General features: G+C 35.8%; 2 protein-coding genes and 1 long non-coding RNA gene across 8 annotated transcripts; 2 read left to right on the top strand and 1 right to left on the bottom strand.

Annotated features, from left to right (window-relative positions):
• Positions 1-3,521: 3,521 nt before the first annotated feature.
• On the bottom strand, positions 3,522-6,089 carry LOC141406587 (uncharacterized). Its single transcript, XM_073992318.1, has 3 exons — positions 6,057-6,089; positions 3,858-4,964; positions 3,522-3,783 (listed from the first exon to the last, which is right to left on the bottom strand). The coding sequence occupies exons 2-3, from the start codon at positions 4,644-4,646 to the stop codon at positions 3,763-3,765; spliced, it is 810 nt and encodes a 269-aa protein (XP_073848419.1). The 5' UTR covers positions 4,647-4,964; positions 6,057-6,089; the 3' UTR covers positions 3,522-3,762.
• Positions 6,090-11,243: 5,154 nt separating this feature from the next.
• Positions 11,244-12,568, top strand: LOC141405968 (uncharacterized). Of its 2 annotated transcripts, none has more exons than XM_073990938.1 (3): positions 11,244-11,484; positions 11,631-11,793; positions 11,854-12,568. In XM_073990938.1, exons 2-3 carry the CDS (start codon positions 11,742-11,744, stop codon positions 12,021-12,023), a joined length of 222 nt encoding a protein of 73 aa, XP_073847039.1. In that variant the 5' UTR covers positions 11,244-11,484; positions 11,631-11,741; the 3' UTR covers positions 12,024-12,568. The 2 variants fall into 2 exon arrangements, with proteins under 2 accessions (XP_073847039.1, XP_073847038.1); XM_073990937.1 differs by having other exon boundaries at positions 11,550-11,793.
• Positions 12,569-20,003: 7,435 nt separating this feature from the next.
• LOC141405969 (uncharacterized) lies at positions 20,004-22,245 on the top strand. Of its 5 annotated transcripts, none has more exons than XR_012413296.1 (6): positions 20,004-20,194; positions 20,254-20,690; positions 20,763-20,919; positions 21,035-21,805; positions 21,864-21,893; positions 21,960-22,244. It is a non-coding gene; the product is annotated as an uncharacterized lncRNA (long non-coding RNA). The 5 variants fall into 5 exon arrangements; XR_012413295.1 differs by having other exon boundaries at positions 21,035-21,549; positions 21,636-21,805; positions 21,864-22,243; XR_012413298.1 differs by having other exon boundaries at positions 20,254-20,619; positions 21,864-22,245.

Below are 22,245 nucleotides of genomic sequence, written 5' to 3'. Positions count from 1 at the left end.
AAGAGATATTGCAGATTCTCATATTGGAATCATGGTAGAACAAACCAGGTAAAGTAAATACTACAACAAATACAACTCAAAAACAACCACATAGAAATTTGTTTTTGTTTGTAAACGTTAGTGTCAACGTACATGTAAACAAAATAAGGAAATGTCTATAAATTATTGGAATTTAAAAAACTAATAATTTTTCACATTCGATTGAATATTTGAAAAACATGAATGGAAACTCGTTTGATTTTCAATTTTAATGTTTCCATATCATTCCACTAAATGCATAATTTCTCGCAGAAAGTAGAATTCTTGCAAAAATGTTTGGGGTTGCTAGTAATTCATTGAAAAAGTAGAAGCTGTTTCAATGGTTTGCTTTTGAAAACAAAAAGGCACATGTTTATTAGGGCTTTATTATTTTCAAGTTTAACAAAATACCACGCATATTAACAAATATTGTACCGCCTCTATAAGCATTGTTTTAGTATATGGCATGTCGTTCGGACCTGGAGGAGGTTACATGTCAATTATATGAAGGAGTCTTTATGGGAAATAGTTTTTTTTCTGATGAATAAATTTGTTCTTCAAAAAAATATATATCCCTAATATACATCGAACATAGAAATAAATATATAAAATGTCGTATTGAATTTGACACTAACACTACAGCCCAGTTCAGTCAGCTGGGTATTGCTGCTACCTTTTCTTGTTCTACCATGTATTGGAATGTACTTCGATACCGCTCGATGTGAAGTCTTCTAAATGATTGATACCGTTGTGACTGTAACTTGATATTTCGGATTCTCAAAGAGTGGAAGAAAATGATCAATATATTTTGGTATGTTCCCAACATATATCCAGATTTTTAAAATTTCTAGTAAACTTACCTGAATTTAGCATTTTTAGTTCCACATAAAATTTTTCTAGACTATAGTATGGAAATGGTACTTAATTGGCTGCGGGGGTACTTCGGTACTTTTTATAGTGAAATGGTACTGAAAAAAGTACTATTGTACTGAATTTTCCATCCCTGTTTAACATATATACTCTTGGACTGATCAGTCAACCAAAACATTTCAATTTGCTGACGATTTTATAATTCTAGCTGCACATAAAGACTTTGATACAGCAAATTCTACGCTTCAAGCTATGCATCTAACTGGTCTGCTATAATAGTCAAAATATTTTAGAAGTGCCGCCTTGACCTCTTTTGTGCTAGTTGTTAGTACTGGGTATAATCTGACAAACTTAGTGAATGCATCAATAACCACCAAAATATGTTTCCTTTTTGACTGCAATGAAGGTAATGGGCCTAAGTGGTCCAGGTGGATAGTGTGGAAAGGCCTCGGTTCCTTTGGTATGCTGTGCAATGCCCTCGCGTTGGGCCTATGGGGAGCGGAATACATAATACATCTTAGACAATTTTTTCGGTATTCGTCTATTTTACGTTTCATCTCTGGAAACCAGTAATGGTCCTTCATTTTCAAATAAATTTTATCCACCCCTAAGTGGCCTAGCTTTTCATGTACATTCCTAATTACTTCAATTTCCAATCCTTTTGGGACGAAAAACCGCAAAACCTCATTGACTTTTTTATACACGACTCCATTCACCATATCGTACCCACCCACGGTTCCTTTCTCTAATTTCGACTTCAAGTTACTTATCTCCGGATCTCTGGCCTGTGCCGCACATAGTTGAAAGTCAATATCTTCTGTTTCTATAGTTGCTACTACCTTGTTGTTTCGGTCTATTCTGGACAATGCATCTACGTGGGCCATTTTCGTTCCCGCTCTGTGGACAATAACATAGTTATAATTTTCCAACTCTAATGCCCATCTTGCTATTCTACTATTAATGTTCCTTCTAGCCAGTGTCAACGCGAGTGAGTTACAATCAGTCAGAATTTTGAATTTTATTCCTTCTAAATATGCTCTGAACCTTCTCAAAGAGTAAATAATGGCTAGAGTTTCCAGTTCAAAACTATGATATCTCGTTTCCGCGTCCGTTGTGCTCTTCGAAAAGTAGGCTACCGGATGAAATATGCCATCGTCCTGCTTTTGCATAAGAATGGATCCAAAACCTACCGCGCTTGCATCACAATGCAACTCCGTTTCCCTTTTAGGGTTATAAATAGACAAAATTGGGTTAGATGTCAGATGTCGCTTGAGATCCTCAAAAGCTTTTCTACATTCCTCGGTAATCACATACTTAACCCCATCTTTTGTCAATCCATATAAAGGTTTCGCTATTAAGGAGAATCCCTTCACAAACTTCCGAAAATATGAGCATAAGCCCAAGAACGACTGCATTTCCCTGACATTCCTTGGCATTGGGTATTGTTTGATCGACTTCACGTGTTCTTCCGAAGGTTCAATGCCCCTTCTTGATACCTTATATCCCAAGTACTCTATCTCAGTGAAGGCAAATTTACATTTTTCCATTTTTAATTTTAACCCATACACAGCTAATCGATCCATAATTCTTCTTAATAGTTCGATATGTTCCTCCAATGTTCTTGATGCTATTACAATGTCGTCCATATATATCACTATCTCATTCCTGGCTAAAAAGTCTTGAAAGATTCCTGCAATGAACCGCTGGAATATGGCCGGTCCATTTTTTAAACCAAATGGTAACCTCAAAAACTCGTACTGTCCGTTGGGGACCACAAACGATGTGTACTTAACTGAATCCTCGTCCAACCTTACCTGGTAAAATCCTGATTTTAAGTCCATTATAGTGAACCATGTCTTCGCTTCTAGGTATTCTAAGCAGTCCTCAATTAGTGGGAGTGGATAATTATCCCTAACTACGATTTTATTGAGGGACCTATAGTCCACACACATCCTGGTTTCCCCACTTTTCTTTTTAGTCAAGACAATAGGCGACGCATACGGGGAGCTACTTGGCCTTATGATTCCCTTATCTAAAAGGTCTGCGATAATTTTGTTGACTTCCTGCTTTTCCGCAAATGATAGCCGTCTTGGCGAACAATACGTTGCATTTCCCGAATTTACTAAAATGGAAGCCCTAAAGTCCGATACCTTGGGGTTACCTTGCGATTCTCCCAGGTAATCCTCCCTGATTATCCTTCGGATCTCCTGTTTTGTCTGCATATTTAGCTGCGGATTGATATCCCACTTTTCCACGTTCTCAACCTCGAGGTTCCCTATTATCAATGAATCATGCCCTTTTCCCTCACTGTATTCCTCAGTCGAACCAGAACCAGTTTTGTCGATTTCCATCAATTTATTAAAATGTTCAACAGTACCCGTGGGGTTATTCACACCCTTTCCCTTTTCATCCTCTTTATGATTCCCATCCCCATGATTCCCCTTCTCATGATTCCCCTCCCCTTGAGTCCCCTCCCCAAGATTCCACTCCCCACGATTCCCCTCAAGAGAAACACTGCACAAATTTTCAACGATTTCATTTTTATTTTGTATTAATTCCAACTTATCCTCGTTCATCGAGTCTTTACACAGAAACATCTTAAGGCTACTTTCGTTATAAGTAATATTTTTGGTGTTTTCGTTTTTGAAACATAAAATAATTCCGAAGAGCTTTAAAAAATCTCTTCCCAAAACTAAAGAGCAAGAGGCTTTATTTGTAAGTATATTTAAATTCAATGTTTTTTGTTCCCCATGAAATTCAATTAAAACTTCTCTCTTTCCACAGATCCTTAATTTTTCCCCGTTCAGACCTCTATATCCTGATACTTTTTCCTCCTCAAATTTGGCAGTCGGATCTATCCTATCAATCACCTCTCTACTTATAAAGCTGCTGGGGCTACCGGTATCAATTATAGAAGAAACAGAATAAAATTTAGACCCAGAACAGGGAAACCCAAATGCTACCCTTACCTTCATGCTCCAGCCAATTTCTTCCTCGTCTTCTTCGTTCACGGCTCCAACGGCTCTTTGGGGACAGTTCATAAGTTGGTGTCCCACCTTTCCACAGCGGTAACAAGCTCCCTTTGGTTTCATCTCCTTTGGGCAAGATGTTTGGTAGTGCCCGTACTCCCGGCAGTTATAACACCGCACATCTGCTAAGTTCACTTTGGTAACGCCTGTTGCACGCTGTTGGTTTCGTTGGTTTCGTTCTCGGACCATTTTTTCATATTTTGGTATGGCCCGCTTGAAATCGTTCACTGTTGTTATATTGACAAAAACGGTAGCAGCCATCGTTTTGTCCTGGATTCCCTCCACTATGAACTCAACCAGCTCGGCTTCGCTGATTGGTGTACCCTCAGCCAATTCTTGCATAAGCAATGCGTAGCGATGCAGACTTTCTGTTTGCTTATTCCATTTCCGGTCCTCTAGCCGTTTGAGGGCTTCTTTTATGCCCGTCACTTGTTTGAACTCGGCAGCTAACTCTTTTTTAAATTTCACCCATGTGTTTGCTTCGGACGAACGCATAAAGACGCTTGCACTGCCCGTCATCATTCGTCTTGCAAACAAAAATTGCTCGGCCTCAGTACATCCAATCACTGACGTCACCTTTTCAAATTCCTTTATCCATTTGGTGACGTCATAACCATCATCGCCGTTAAATTTTGTCAAGGCATTGTCTACATCGGCAAAACATGTACTTGTCTTTGCCTTCTCTCTTTTCGCCTCCAATTCGCTGATTTCATATTGCAGCTGCAACATGCGCAACTTTTTTTGTAATCGTTCAATTTTTTGCAAGTCACCCTCTGCCTTGTCTGTCTGCTTATTTGTGCCAACATACTCGTCTGTGTGTGTGGCTTGGCGTGTTTGTTCGCTTCCCAGCTAACATTTTTTTGCGAATTCTTTGCGAATTCGGTCAGAATCTCTGCACAAGTTGCCGATTCTGATGCCGAATTCTTTCCGAATTCGGTACAAAAGTTGTATGGACGTGTCCACCGAAATCGGAAAGAATTTTCTAAGAAAATTCTAACAAAATATTAGAGTTTCGCAACGAATTCGGTCCGAATTCGGAAAAAAATTCTGGAAAATTCGGTGGAAAATTTAGATTTTTTGAAGAAAATCGGTCCGAATTCGGAAAGAAATTCTGGAAAAATTCGAAGAAAAGATTAGATTTTCTGGAAAAAATCTGATGAAATTCTTGGCCGCTGACGCCTTTGATATTGACACACAACACAGAACAAATCCCCAACTCAGAATCAATTCTCTTTTAATGCGCTATTTATGGATGATTCTATTTTCAAACGTCCTAATGATTTCCCCTGTTGTGATCATTTTGTGATTAATAGTAGAAGAATGTGCACGAATATGTTAAAGCTATCAACACTAGCTTGAATTATTATATGTTGCATTTATATTAAAACAATTCAAAAACTGTATATGGGAATTTTATAAAAAATCACTTTGTTTTTCGACAACAATCGAACAAAAAGATCCCTTAGAAAATCGATTAGAAATCGGAACGAATTCGGAACGAGTTTCTTAAGGTTCTTCAGAAAATGTGCAGAGATTCTTAAAAAAAAGTTTTAGAAAATCGGTACAATTTCTAGAAAAATATTAGAGAAATCGACAAATATCTAAAAAATATTCAGAAAATTTCGGAAAAAAATCGGAAATCAGAGCCCTCGGAAAAAATTGTTAGCTGGGTTGTGCCCGCATACTGATCCATCTGTGTGCGTGTGTCTTGGCTTGTCTGCTGGATTTGGCTTCCTTGTTCTGCTGTACTTTCAGGCGTCTCAATTTCACACGCATTCATATCTGCTGTCACGGCATCGGTTTTTTCTTTCTGGCTATTGTCGCCAACCATATTTTTTATTAATTCCCGTAATTGACCGACGGATGCCGTTTGGGGGTACGATATCCCCAACTCATCAAGTTGGGCAGCTAATTTTTCACGCACCATTTTCTATGTTATGGCTTATTTAGTTGTATCAAACAATTTCTAATATCGCAGCTTAGTTTTTCTTTTTCCAAATTTTCTCTATGCCACAGTTTATCTTTTTGTCTACTTATAACACAGTCTATTTTCTTAAATTTCCTGAAGGCTTTATTCTCAATTTGAATTGTACAGTTTTCTTTTCTTCACTTCTTTTATTTAGCACAATATTCGTTTACCGGCGGGGTTCTTTACACCTGAAGCTGTTGTTCATTCGGTTGCCACTTACTGAATGTCTTGGCTTTATTTTCCATTTCTTATGTATACCTATATATACACATCGATTACTTATCAATACAGTGTTGCATTTTATCATACTAAACATTATCGATATTTGTTACATTTACAATAGGTCTGTTCATTGTTTTCTACTACAATGTGGTCGTTGTTGAGTTGTATTTGTTGTAGTATTTACTTTACCTGGTTTGTTCTACCATGATTCCAATATGAGAATCTGCAATATCTCTTCTATGGGGGCCATATTGGTTCTACAAAACCAAGACAGTCTGACTATCGTTTTGATTACTGACGAAAAACAAAGTTTATATCGGCCACCAAAACTTTTTTGGACTATCTGTCACGAATTATTTAAAAAATAATTTGTTTAGAGTTCAATATAAACATGGCTTTACGACAGCGATCAAAGCGATAGTCAAACTAACGATAGTTTGCCAGCTCTAGGCTATTTAAAACGTGCATCTATACCCACATTCTCTATAGGAGTGTTTTATATCCATATCGAATACAAAGTATCAATTTTCAGTTATTTCGATGGGATAATGAGCCTTTGTTGTTGTTTTTTTTTACTGAATAAAAAATTTTTATTTTTTTTTCCTAAAAAAATATTAAAAAAATACATTTTCAATGAAAAAAGTACCATTTTAGTACTGTTTGAATTTTTTAATTTTCCATCCCTGATGTTAAACAGTGTGGGACTCAGGCAACTTCCCTGCGGTAGACCATTAAAAATTACCAGATTTTCTTTACACATAACTAATGTTCGTTGTCTTAGAAAATTTACAATCCATTGTGTGATCTCCTTTGGACATTGAAGTTCATTTAAAATTTTGTAAAGTAGTTCGATTTTTAGGATGATCACTTTTTCGCCTTTTTCCTTGTGGGCATTGATAGTATATAATAGATTGTTTATACACATTGATGCTGACAGGTGCTTTCTATACGCGTAAGTATTGTCCGGTAAAATATGATTGGTGTCAAGAAAAACTTGTAGTCTTTCCTTTACCACAAGGTTGATTATTTTGGCAAATACAGGAATGAGAGCGATAGGCCTAAAATTTGTGAGAACTTCTAAGTCTTTGCCCCTCTTGGGTATTGGGACAATTTTTATACCCTCCACCATAGGATGGGGGTATATTAAGTTTGTCACTACGTTTGTAACTACTCGAAATAATCATTGTAGATCCCACAAAGTATATATATTCTTGATCAGCGTGCAATTCTACATCGATATAGCCATGTCCGTCCGTCTGTCCGTCTGTGGAAATCACTCTAGCGTCCGAATGGATTGACGTAGGTTGATGAAATTTTGGGAAAATATGTTATATTTACGTAGGACTTTTGGTATTGAAAGCGGGCTATGTAGGTCCACGCTTTCGTATAGCCCCCATACAAAATGACGCGTGACGCGTCGTCGTTTTAAGGAATTTTTAAGATATTTGGCCCATTTTACCACCGAATTGGTTGTAATTTGGTACTTTGTGTCTCCAGAGGCCAAAAAATATTCCTATCAAAGTTGGGTTATATAGGTCCACGTTTTGGTATAGCCCCCATATAAGGCCCCATATAAAGTACGCGTCATTTTAATATATTTTGAATGTATTAGACTCATTTGACAACAGAATTGGTTGTAGTTTGGTATTTTGTGTCTTCAGAGGCCAGAAAACATTCCTACCAAAGTTGCGTTATATAGGTCCACGTTTTGGTATAGCCCCCATATAAGACCCCTTATAAAGTACGCGTCATTTTAATAGATTTTGAATGTATTAGACCCATTTGACCAAAGAATCGGTTGTGACTTTGTATTTTGTGTTTCCAGAGGCTAAGAAACATTTCTACCATAAAATGTTTATATAGGTCCACGTGTTGATATAGCCCCCATAATACAATATCTCCCGATTTTCGATATTTTGAACGTTTTAGCCTCATTATCACACCGATATGGCTGAAATTTGGTATTTAGTCTTCTTTAGGCATATAAAAATTTCCCCCAGAAATTTGTAGGTATAGGTCCACGCCATCATATAGCCCCCATAGAACGGTACCTTCGGAATTTCGGTATTTTGAAGGTTGTGGCCACATTAGTCCACCGAAATGGCTGAAATTTGTGGTGGAGGGTATAAGAAGTTCGGCCCGACCGAACTTAACGCTTTTCTTACTTGTTATTTTCCTCCACTCATCTCGAATTTTACACTCTTTCCAGGAACCGTTCATGGCAGAAAGTAAATTGTGTTTGGCTGAAGTTGATAATTGATTGACCATATCGTAAGTTATTCCGTCAACTCCTGCAGCTGAGGGATTCTTTTTCTTACTCAGGATATTGTTGAATTCGTCGATCGTGAATGGGGTAGGATTTGATTGTTGATCTAATGATATGTCTATTGGATTGTTATTTGGAACTTGATCTCGGAGATGTGTTAGAAAAGCTTTATCATTTTCGGAGCACCACATTGTTTGAGCTGTATTTGAAAAGGTGTTCTTGCAGCCACGAACAAATTTAAACATTGATTTAGAATTTGGATTTTTGTTGAGCTCACAAATTTTGGACTTGAAAGATTTCTGTTTGGAAAATTTCACGGCATTTCTAAAAGCTTTGATGGCTTCTTTGAGTTTGATATTATTATTCGTTAGATCGAAGACCTTTTGCGCTGCTAGCTGCAATCTATAAGTATCTACCGTGGCGTCTCACCAAGCTTTGGGAGTATGATTGCCATTGGTTACAAAAGTTGACCTACTAATTTCATTATTAAATACTGACTGTATTTCATCAAAAGAAGGTGGAAAGTTTGCAGATTGTAAACCTTTCAGAAGCCTTTTCTTTGCAAGGAATTTTTGATTTTTGTTTTTAACGTTTTCAATTTTTATGACAAAGGGCTAGTGATGACTTCCGCCGATGCTAAAAGGATGTGTATTCCAAGATTTTTGTAAAGTGGTGTTGGTAAAGGAAAGATCGAGGAATGATCCACGTGTATCATCGAGACGTTTTTTAAAGATATAGCTGCCGTTGTTTAAGCAATAGAAGTTGGAAGAATCAAATATTGTTTTTACTATGTTACCTCTATGAGAGTCAAAATGATCGCCATACACTGAATGCCTTGCATTAAAATCGCCACAAATGAGTACATTCGGTTTTGATTCCAAGAAATAAGTTAGTTTTTCCAGCTCTTGTTTGATTTCAATTATTTGATTGAATGAGGAAAATACACAGAAGCTATTGTTAAGTTGGTCGTTAAATTCGTTGTTTGGTATATTAGAATATCCAGTGGAGTTTGAAATTTAATTTTGTTAAATTTTATTTGTTTTTTAAAGAGGATGGCAACTCCGCCGTAGTTGTCACTTCTTTTTTTGGACACTATATTATAGTTGATTATGGACGATGTGTTTTGATTTTCATCAATGTTGAAAATCTCACTGAGAACACATATATCAATATAGAGTTTTTTTTAAATTGACTTCGAGATAATTTTTGTTTTTGGTAAGACTTTGAATATTGTGTTGTAGACTGTTCATATTAATTTTAGAGAAAAATTGATAATTTATAGAAAACTAGATTGGAGGTTGAGACTCGTTATTGTTGGTTTCTTTAGAGTTGTTTGGTGGAACTGCTGTTACGGATTTTGGGAAATTTTGTAGAATGCTTAAACCGTCTGCGCAATTGAGCGACGAAAGTTAATCTGACATTTGTTTGTTGAAAAGTGTCATAATTGTTTCCAGATCGGAGACTTTGAAATGCGATTGATCTTGATATACAGGTACAGACGGCGAAATTTCAGCATGAGCTGCGACAGGGTGGACTCCTTTTTGAAAAGGGGCTGCAATCTTGCTATATTTAATTCGGGTTACCCTTCTATTTATTTCTTCATTTAAATTTCTTTTAGGTTCTGCGTTACCCTTCAAAACTGGAAAAGCTTTATCAACGTTTTCCTCATCAAGAATGTTATAATAGTTTTGTGTTTCTGGGTAGCTTTGTAGAACTTCCCTTCTACTTAGGTTCGATAAGACCATAATGGATTTAAGTTTCTTTTCAAACAATATGTCGCCGCTTTTTTGAAAATCTCTCCTATAAGGCTTTCTGGAAGTATAAGTCGTCTGGAGACATTTTCCATTTATAGAACCACTATAGACGATTTATTGTCCAAGCTTGGACTACAGTCCAGCCAACCCATGTTATTGAAACAATTATTTAATACCAGTGGTCGCAAATAATAAGCTTTTATGCTTGAAGTCAGAGTTTTGGCAGAAAGAACAACGCTTACCTTGACCAATACATTATTCGCCAGGTAGTAAGAACTCATTTTAATTATAAAATCTCAAAGTTCGCTTCCCAATGACTTCAAAAAAATTATAAAACAATGATTCAAATCTGAAAGATAAGCCCCGCACACTCACAGATACACTGATGCGTTATGTTCTATTATTCGTGTATTAGACATGAAACAATTTGTGGGAGTTTTCACAATGTAATGCCAGGTTTCGCACAAAGCTTATTGTATCTATGAAAATTACACTATTTTAAGTAAATTTATGCATTCATCGCTATTGTTTTGATATTCTAAACATCGCTCTTGGATAAATTTATGTACAGCTTTTTTACGCATTTTTTATCACCAATTGACCAGGCATTTATGTTGTAAAAATTTGACTGCACATTGGAAAAATAAGCTTCCAAATATTTTTCTCAATCGATTAGAGCGTCGGGACACCAAAAATCAACTCATTTTGCAATTCGTGTATTATGGCCTGTTTCACTAAGACGATTCGAACCCAAATTCGTTCGAACTACTACCAAACTTCTCTTTTTGAAAAATATTTGATTCATGTTTGTTTTCAATCAAAAAAACATGTTCTATAACTACAGGAGTTTGGTAGTAATTCGAACGAATTTGAATTCGAATCGTCTTAGAGAAACAGGCCATTAAACTATCCACAAGAAAATATTATTTATTTAATGTTTGAGTTATTTTAAATATTTTATATGCGCTTTTTTTCTTACTAATAGACATCAAAGTATTATATAGCTTTGTAATTTTAATTTTCAATATCATGGCAGAATAAGAAGGTAATCTCATTTGAAAAACCGTCCTTGAGCTGTCAAATACAACCCTGTATCGAAACAGTATACATAAATGTTGTTTTTGTAAGTGTCAATAACAATTTGTTTACGTTGTATTTATATTTTGTACATAATTGAATAAACTGTTACGATTGCGAAAATAAATAAGTCAAGCGAAATATTTAGTCGTAATTCTGGAGAAATTGTGTTAAGTTTTTATCTTCCATCCCTCATTGGTCAATTGAGGACGTTTCTGCGGCTGCAAAATTAAATATTTTCATAAGCTCGGAAGGAATTGCCAAGAAAAATGTGAAACGGTATGAAAATTCGCTAAAATAAAAGCTATGTAAATGTAAAAGCAGATCGACATTTCGTTTTTCAGTCTTTGAATCCACACGACACGAAATGAAATTGTGTAATACAACATTAAACTGTTTTTATGTCGTTATTTTCGTTATTGAAGAGTTCAGCCAACGCCATCAAGGTCAGTTTTCCGTATATTCGGAAAATAATAGGCAAATCAAGGAAGACCACATTTACTTGCCAGCAGTGCTCAAGTAACCCATTCGCCCTGATGTCAACGATATCTAACAAACGTCAACCTTATGTTATCAGCGAACAAGCCGGTAAGTTATTGTGCCATAGTGATGATTATATTTATATTGAATGTGTGCTGCTTGTTACAGGTCCCGAAACCCTGCTGAATAATGGTCCGGGTGCTTTCGTTAGGATGTGCGGTGGTGGTAGCGTGTTCGTCCCTACAAAGACTTATCGCCATTGTAAACCGGCTCCGCTACGCTTTGGTCTTGCAGTTGCTGCTATTGTCGTTCCAGCCCAGTCCAATCTAAAGGTTTAACCAGATGCACGAAGATAAAAACACCACCTACTTTTAGATAATTCTGTTCTGGGAATGGCTTTTTAATTTTGAAACTACCGCATTTCCCGTCGTACACCTCTCATTGTGTTCATTGTGCCTTCTGTAACATTCCCGGCTTTGAAACTATAGGTCTGTTGCACTTTTACATGCAAGAACCCTGCCAACATTTGCTATCTGTTTATTGTCCAATGAGTCACTTCAATTAGATTGCACAAACGAATGCGATAGTCGCATTCTTATCCAAAAAGATAAAGCTCTCGGGAAGAACTGTTCCACTCATTAGATACTTTTTTGAGTGTCTAATTGGACACTTCAGAAAGTTATTAAAACGATAATATCGGTGGAGCAGTGGTAAGCATGCTCGCTTTTCAATCTGAATGCCCGGGTTCGATTCCCAGGCCAGTCGACATTTTTTTAATGACAAATCTTTTTTTTTTAACTATAAAACATTAATATAGCTAAAAACTTGATAAAAATAATAATAAATAAAAAAGAACAAAATTTTATTTTTCTTTTCAACTTAATTTAATTCCTTTTTATTTCATGTTTTGTTTTATTGTTGTTGTTGTGTCGTTAATCCTTTGTTTGGGTTATTTTTTGACTTTTTGGTTTTTTATTATTTAATTTAATTCATTATATTTTTATAATTGTTTCAGGAATTGTCGCTTATATTAATTTTGTCATTTGAAAAATGTGATGTCGCCTGACCTGGTAATCGAACCCCGGTCATTCAAATTGCAAAGTGAGCATGCTTACCATTGCACCACCTGCGTATATAACTATCTGTGTACAAATGTCTTATTTGTTCAACTTACAACAATTCTAAAAATAAATGTAAGCTGTCTAATTTGTATCCAAATAAAGGATGGAAAATAGATATGTCTATCTAATTTCCATCCTTTATTGGGATATAAATGAGATAGCTAACATTTATTTTTAGATACATATGTTATTGTTGTTATTTGTCTATCGTAATCTTTTCTAAATGGTGACTGGATACGATACAAATGGGATAACAATGCAATTGTTATTGTATATTAGACAAATGTCGCATTTTTACAGAAAATTAGACACCAAAAAGTTCCTCATTTATAAAATTAGATAAAACTCACTTCCAATTGCTGGCAGGGAAGATGTTGGCTTATCGTCCCTTTAGGTGCACCTTGCGGATTAATTCGGAATTATCACCACAGGTAGTCCTTTCGGTCATAATTCCAACGGTTTATAACTTTTGTTCCGGAAATGTATACTTCCCGAGATATATGCCTAGAAAGTTCGTGTAAAACTCCAACTTATACTTAGACAATGCATATTGTATATTGCTGTGTTCGGGGGAGAAGCCATACCTGTAATTACAAAATTTGTAACGATTCCAATTTAGTAAAAACTTGTAACTTAAGTTCTTGTTAGGGGTTTTGCGGAACCTTCGAGGCCTATATCTCGGGAAGTATACATTTTGTACACCGTTGGAATCAGGGCCAAAAGGACTACCTATCGTAAAAATGTCGAATTGTTCCGCCAGGTACACCTAGAGGAAAGAAGTTCCAAGATCTTCCGTCGTCTCAATCCACTGTCCAATGTTCGTCTACTCATCAACACGAATCCCTATATTGAGTTTTTATTACTTTGTAACGTGGTAACTTAAGTCAAGAAATAATATACCCCCTACATCAGTTGTGGCCAAAGATGCTGTCGCTTTGGTTGGTTTTTCCACATTGAATACAAAGTGAAAAAGACAACAAAATATATTTTTAGCTGATTTGTTATTTTTATTTCCATTTGTAAAAATCTTGACCATTCAACATAGGTCCAACGAGAAATTAATAAAAATTAATTTTAAAAATGTTTATGCGTTTTTATTGGGATAGCTGCATATCTGTTTCTATCTTAAAGAATGATACAACCTTCCTCAACCCAAGATGGATTGCATCGATTTGTCTCGCCTTCTTAAATCTGCAAGATGCTCCCTGGCCCACGCAAGAAGGTCTTCCGTCGTGGCCGTCATTTTATACGTTTGTGGGGTAGGCATTATAACAGCGGGCCAAATTTTTCCATTGACAGGCCTAATGAACATACACAAAGTGCATTTATAGCGTTGTAATAAAGGCTACTAAAACTTTAGTGCGAGATATGTATGAAGGAGTGGCATTTTGGGGTTGTTCATTGAGAAAACGGAAACGTCCTCCCATTAATTAAGCCTTTAAATTATCCTCAAAAGCGCTTAAAGCCTCGGCACATACGGTCCGTTGTGAGTCGTCATTTGTCAAAAACAACAACCACATGAAAAATGTGTAAGCAAGATGCGAAATTTGTTATTGAAATTTGCATGTGGTTGTTGTAACGCGACACTCAACGAACCGTATGTGATCAAGCCTTGAGACCAGCAGTAGATGTGGAATGTGTTTCTTCGTCACTCATAGAGTCTTTGGCTGCTTCGAGTAAAGTTGCTCCTTTTGTTGCTGCTTTTCCTCTTCCGATTCCATGGGCATAGAAGGTAGTGTGAGTGGACTCTTCCACCAGTAGGTAGTTGCTTCACTTCTGGCAGGTGACAGTCTGGACGAACGAATAATCGACGAGAAAAATTTGAATTGAATATTTTGAAATAATAAAATTGGATTTGATATTGAAAATGTAAACATAACTGACATACATACAAAATCATTTTGTCAATGAAGGGACGGCAAAGCAATACAACTCTGTGAGCGTGAGGTTACCTTGTATCATTGTATCATGTTTCAATATCTGCTGAATCGAAAAAAATTGTTTTTGTAAAGTTGAATAAATCATTTTATCATGTGGTTTCATAAAAATAATTTTTATTTCATTTTTACGCTTCTCTCCCATTTACTCTGATACAAGTTTCCAGAATTGACCCTCTCGATTGTAAAGAAGCACTAATGCTATACTAAATCAACCGTAGTATTAAACAAAAGCAGAAACATGTACTAGAATTAAATATATTAACAAATACTTTGTCTTTATAATTGCTGTACGACTTTCGCTTGGTGCTAAAATTCTTAGTATTTTATATGTTTTAATTTTATAACAATCTAAACGGGTTGATTACTTTATTATATCGTGTTTCTAAATTGTCGACTAAATGCACTATAAAGCTGTGTGAATTCTTTCTTCATATCCATTTTTGTGTCGGAGATATACATAAGTCAATTAAAAAAATTTCATTAGGTGTACGACTTTCGCTTGGAGCCACTGTACATTTTAATTTGCAAGATGTTAAGTCTGTCTGGTTACTTTTCCAGCAAGAATTGTCCAGCAAGAACTTTCTCAGAGAGTAAGGAGTTTTTATTCTCTTTTGCTAGAAAATTGTAAAAAGTAAACAGACACCTTCTCAGCAAAAACCAGCAAGCAATCAGCTGGCTTGCCAAAACAGAACAATTTGTCCACCAATAAAGGAAGCAAACACGTTGTATTTTATTAAAAATAAAAACAAAAACGTATTTTTCCACTTTGCAAATTTGTTCTCCATAAAACAATACAATTAGAAAATGTTATTTCCACAATAAAATTGTTTTTAATTTTCACAAACATAAATCCACAAAAAACTAAAAACAGATGATTGACTGTTTTCAGGAAGAAGAAGAGTGCAAGTGCTTGCTAGAAGAAATTTGTCCAGCAAGAATTTACAAGCTCTCAGTGAAAGAACTGTCAAAATGTCTCTCTCGAATCGGTCTCTTTTGCTGACTTTTTGTGTTAACAGACGACTTCCAGCAACAATTGGTACAAATTGTTACAAATTTTAGGGTAACCAGACACAGCTGTTGTTGCTAAACACTATGCACATCTTTCCTTACCACATTCATTTTCACATCTAATGGGTTTACCACACTTGAGACATCTCTTTTCAGATCTGCAGCGTAAGGCAGTATGGCCCAAACGTACATTGACGTACTGGGGGTACATATAAATCTGGGATCACTCTCGCTCCACACATAAAAATGAACTGCGGAATGCCATCATAGACAATTCCTATCTTAACAGTTTCTGTCTCAACAATTTGGTTGTCCTCATTCTTCCTGGTAAATCGATAAAACGAGGTCACCTTCATAGGATTATCCTCTTCAATGGCAGTTTTGATAGTTTGACCATCAATTTCTTTTGGCCCATTCTTAATTACATAGTACCTTTGTACCAAGATCTATTTAACAGGTCACGTAAGTAGCACAAACACAACTCTGTTTTTGCCAAAAATTCTTCAATATGTCAAAACATTTGTTTACGTTTTCATACAATTTATTCACAATAACAAAAAATTTGACAGATTGAAACCAATCATCTGGTCATTTTACGCCAAATTTTTATTATATCATGCCTTTGTACATAGCGGTCAGGAATTTCAGCTTTGAGACCAATTTCTTCCAATCTTTTATTTTGAACGAAATCATTTGCAGCTTTGTAATTATTAAACGTGAGGCGGAAGGTGTTATAGCCAGGATTACCATTGGGATTGTACGATTTGTTTCCAGCGGCAGAAGACTGATTATTGATATTGTATTCAGAATCGCCAGATTCATTTGCAGATGATGATGTATTATTTTTCATTGATTCCCCTTGGTTATTTATGAAGGTATTGTTTTGATTGGTTAATCCCAAAACGGGTTCCGGCGGCTTTGTTGCTGGGGAGGACCCCCCTCATCCATTTTTAATTCAAGAATAAATTTAGGTCAGCCTTTTTACTTTGATAGCAAATAAAGGCTAAACTAAAAAAATTAAGTGTCTGTGTTATAAGCACTGAAAACAAAAACACTGTTTGTTGTTCTGTAGATCAACAGAAAAAAACCGTGTTTTAAAAACGCAGTCTGGCATCACCATGTGTTGAGTAGCGACTGATTTCTTCGGTTTTTACACATTTTCGTAGTGCCTTTTGGTCTTACTCGTGGTTCACACATACGCGACAGTTGATGCAATTTTACAATTCCGTTTCGACCTTCGTTTTCACATTCTGCAGGGTTCTGCAGTAGTAGCAAACATGGAAAGAAAACGTACAATGAAATTATGGTAATACATGCGTGATGCATTTGGAGGAATTTTTACCTGTACTCAGCAAAAAATTTTGGAAGTTGTGCAATTGTAGTTATGATTTCACAACATATTTCGATGTAGTCCAACAGAGTTATGAAAAATTCACTCCGATCGATACATTTTATAAGTCGATGGTCAGACTAGCAAGGTTTCATGAAACCAATTTCGTTAAAGTTTCTTTTCAAATTTCGTTAATGTCCACACACGTTAACGTGAAATTTGACATTTTTGCATGTCCTCTTTATTTTACCATTCGCGTTTGTTGTGTTTCTCATACCAATAAAAACAAAAGAAGACATAAATAAACCAAAAAAACAACACAAAATAATTAACATTAATAATTAAATTAATATTAATAGTTAAATTTTCACTATTTCATTAATTAAATGTTTTTATTAAATATATTTATGTTTGTTCTGTTGTTAACGTTTGCTTGAGAAAATAAAAATGAAAGAAAATTGAAGAAAAAATCTTGCAACGAAGAATAAGAAGAGGCAACACAACAAACACAGAAAACCATGTACATGGGTTTCACTACTTCATACCTCTCGCCTATAAACTTGACGTCGCCATGTTGAAATCGTGCTAGTTAATACCCCGGTTACACTTAACCGGATTAACCCAGTGAGTTTGGATTTAAAATGTCAATTCCATAGCGCAAACGTCAAATAAATCCTCTCGAAGTGGGTTAACCCGCCAAAAAACTCTAGTGTAACCGTACTATAAGTTAAGTTAAGTTACCATTTTATTGAGACTTTTTCTTATTTCGATAACATATGGCCTGTTCCCGTACTTTATAAAGTGGTAAAAGTCGTAAAAGTTGTAAAAGTCGTAAACGATTTTCATATAAATTTTGTGTACGGGAACGCAAAATGTGTAAAAGTGGTAAAAATTGTAAAAACTTTTTAGTTCTGGAACAGAGCTATAGTGTATGTAATGTACTGTAAAATGATAACATGATACTTAGAACTATACATGGTACAAATACACAGGTAGCCGCATCGGCAATTGTTGGTAACATAAGATGTCAGAATTTGACATCAATGGAATGCAATTGACACATTATGTTACCATCAGCTGGCATGATAATGCTACCTGTATTATTGTACCATGGAACTATATTTGTCTTGTTCCAATAACTTGAAAGTGGTAATGCTACATGCTGAGAATAACACAAGAGAATGCACATGTGTGCAAAAGAATGAGAAACAAGGCTTGCTCGCGGCCTTAACAGATAGCTGACAGAGCTTTTTTTGTCTGTCAAAAATAAATTACTTATAACCATGGTAGAATAAAGTAGAGGTAGGCCAGGTATGAAAATCACTGAAAAATGTCACCCAGCAGCCATGGCTTAAAACGTCAAATGGCATGGTACAATAATAATGGTAGATGTATCTGCATAACTATCCCTATTACAAAAACATATGGAACTTAGAGCTTCACTTTTTATATGTTAAAAGTGTCATATAGAGTAAAAACCACAGTCTATACAGTCGGACACTCAGCCCTGACTATTTAGTTTGCTGTCAGATACATTATTGTGACATAAAATACAAAGGAAATCAAATCACAATAATGAACAATCTATTATGTTTGTTGTCAAAAGTTGTTAACAGAACACTGAATGGCCGACCTTCTGTAGGCCTTGTTAAAAACATTTCTTTAGCTAGGCTCCAGAATATTCTTGTTGGAAAAGTGTTCCAAAAATAGCAAAAGTTTTTCCCAAACTTATGACAGTGAAAAGTGCCATTCACTTATTTTCTACTTGACAAGTTTGGCAAATCTGACATCGTGATTGCTGGCATCCGATTTGCAGATAAATGTCAGCAGAATTTTTACAAAAATTGTAATTTTTACATTCCCGTACTTTTGGAACAAACTTTAATTAATATCAATATTTGATAAATCGTTCATTCGTAAATTTAGCTAAAAAATCAACAAGTTTATTTTGCCACGCGAATATACATTTTTGTCCTTGTTTTCAATTTTAAGATATAGTGTTACAGCAGAAGTTTTTTGTTGGAACAATTCAGCGATGCATCTACCTTTATAATTGCATAATGTCAAAAATAGTACAAAATGTCAACCCTGCTTTTGACAGATTAGGCCATAAAATGAAAAAATTGTAATCAGCTGTTAGCTGTGGCCTACCTTTACTTTATTCTACCATGCTTATAACTAAACAACAATTAAAAGAGATAACAAGAGACTGTTAAGCGTTGTGTCAAACAGCGAAGATATGTAAGAACATATACATGTAGACATATCAATATGTTAATATGAGTTAGCGTATCACAGATGTATTGAATGTTTAGAACATGCATGTTAAAACATAAAAGATAACAAAGTATAAAATAAATAAAGCGAGAGAGCGAAGCTCATATCTTATAAAAATATTATTTTTAAAGGTAAAAGATATTTAAAATATTTAAAATAAGTATTACATATATATTTTTAGCCCCTGTGGGCACCTTGTACTGTCGTTCTGTAAAAATCAGGTACGTTTGAATTGCTCGGATCATCTAATCTTTCGTTGTAAATGCCAATTGCGGATAAATATGTTGAGTTTAACCAATATGTATCCTTTTCAGTCTGGTGAATGATGTTCAACAAATCATTTTCGTGGGATTCCAACCCATCTACAAACTTCTTTAGCTGGTAAAGTGCGTATCTGCAGAAAGGTTGAACTCCTGCTTTTCCATAGACGTATGCGTTTGAGAACTTCTTTGTAGGATTTTCGTAATGTTGGTTAATGCATTTTCTAAGTACATTGCGCTCAAAAACCTCAATCTCTTTGGCTACTGTTGGAGAAATTGTGAACCATGTGGGGAACCCGTATAGCAATATGGATCGTATGGCGACCTTGTACAGGAGTAGCTTTGTGTTTTGGGGTAAGTACTTGCTGCTGAATAATATAGATAACCTTCCAGCTATACGTTTTGCTTTTTGTAATGTTGTACGAGCGTGGAAATTAAACTTCAAAAGGTTGTTGAAGTTGACCCCCAGGTATTTGATGGACGTTTTGAACGGAATATCTGCCCCATGAAGCGAAAGTTGGAGTTGTTTACTCATGGGGACAACGTATCTTGGGCATTTCCCTGAGGCATTTCGTAAGCAAATCGCATTACTCTTCGCGGCATTAATTTTAATACCCCATGTTTTATAATAGTTGTCGATACGCGCAAGGTGTGAAGCAGCTTTGGCTAATGCTATTGGCGGTGATATGTCGTGTGCGTATATCAAACAATCGTCTGCGTAAAGGATGGCTTGTGAATCATCGGTTATATGGGGGAAATCGTTAAGGAACAGATTAAATAAGAAGGGGGCCAATACGCTGCCCTGGGGGACCCCGCTCTGTATATATCCGAGAGGTGAAGATGTTTCCTTTATTTGAACTGTGAATTTTCTGCCCTGGAAATAGCTTTGAATAATTTTGACTATGAACGGATCAAGGCCCAGGTCTATTAGCTTATACAAAATTCCATTATGTGACACCGAGTCAAATGCCTTCTCTATATCCAAGGAAATGGCCACGGTACAAGTTTGATTTCTAAGGTTGTTTGTGACATCATTGTGGAATTTCAGCAATGCATGTTGAGAGGAATGGTGCTTTTTGAAACCGAACTGATGATTTGGAAGTGGTTCTATGATAAACTGGTTTTCTATTTTTTCTCGTAGGACGTGCTCGTACAATTTTCCAATGTTGGATAATAGAGAAATCGGCCGAAAATCTGAAACCGTAGAACTATTTGATTTCTTCTTGATTCGAATAATCTTCGCCATTTTACAGCTTGAAGGGAAGTATCCGTTGTTTAAGCAGTGATTGAATAAGCAAGTAAGTAATTGAATTGTTGAATCAGGGAGTTTTCTAATTATGTAATTAGAAATTCCATCAATTCCACATGACTTCTTGTTATTTGCTAAAGATATTATACTTTTAACTTTTTCAGAGTTTGTAAAATGGAGGTTATCCTCGTTGTTCAGAGCGATAAACTGCTCAGTGAATGAAAAGATATGCCGAGGAACGGAATCCAAAAAATGGTCAACTTTGGTGTCCAGGTCCGCTACTGGTTGTTCAGGAGTCCTATGGACGAAGACTGACGAAAAATAAGCCTGAAATTGATCTGCTATTGCATGAGGAGACGTAAGGAGATTATTATCATGAACTATGCTGTCACAAAAAGGCGCTTTATTCTTGCCAACAATTTGGAAGACTTCTTTGAATGCCGTTGGACCAGGTTTTATATTTTGCAGCTTAATGTTGAATTTTTGCGCTTGTTCGATATTTACCGTTTCCTTAATTAAGATCTTTAGCAGTTGAATTTGTTTAGAAAGGATTCTATATTCACTGCTTTCCCTGTTTCCGTCTCTATGGAATATGTTTTTGAGTTGTTTTTGTCACCGATGCTTAATTTTATATAGTTTTTTTCACTGCTCGGAGAGTGGGAATTTGCCATCTGGAACTGTGAGTTGTTGAGAGTGAGATTCGTGAACCACTGTGTAAGCATCACTAAATTTTTGTATAATGTCGTCAATTTCTCCATTATTTAGGTTTATGTTGTGTGGAGGCATAACGTGACGGGATGCCAAATCCAAATCTGTTTTAAATCTTGCCCAATCAGTGTTTTTGTATGACGTAAAACTTCTTGGAGTATTTAGAATTATATTGCAACGATCCAATTGCAAAACGAGTTTAAGAGGATAGTGATCGGAAAAAGATGGTAATGTATCCATATTGAAGTTTGAAATCAATCCATTTACAATATTTGTACTTATTAGAAAATGGTCGAGAAAAGAAGGACCGTTTGGGTAAGAAGGTGAAGAAGCACATACTCGAGTTACTTCTAACGAGCTATCATCTAACCATGTCTGTAGCACTTTTCCATTGGAATTGTCGCAGATGTCTCCCCATGTTGTATTTTTGGAATTCAAATCACCGCCTAAGATGAAAGCGTCAAAATGGCGGCAAAATTGAGTTAACTTATCCAGATCATTTCTCAATTGCTGAGCCGGGTGATTACATGGAATATAACTTACTTACTTACTTAGCTGGCCCATTACAGAACACTTGTTCTATAGGCCGAACTAAGAAGAGATCTCCATTCCTCTCTATTTGTTGCTTTGCACTCTGGAATACCGCGCCTTTTCATCTCATCATCCA

This window comes from Musca autumnalis, unplaced genomic scaffold (assembly GCF_047663935.1).
Source record: "Musca autumnalis isolate F117 unplaced genomic scaffold, ASM4766393v1 scaffold_5, whole genome shotgun sequence".
Classification (NCBI taxonomy): domain Eukaryota; kingdom Metazoa; phylum Arthropoda; class Insecta; order Diptera; family Muscidae; genus Musca; species Musca autumnalis.
The sequence above is the reverse complement of the archived record's forward strand: the minus strand, read 5'-3'. Positions and strand labels throughout refer to the sequence as shown.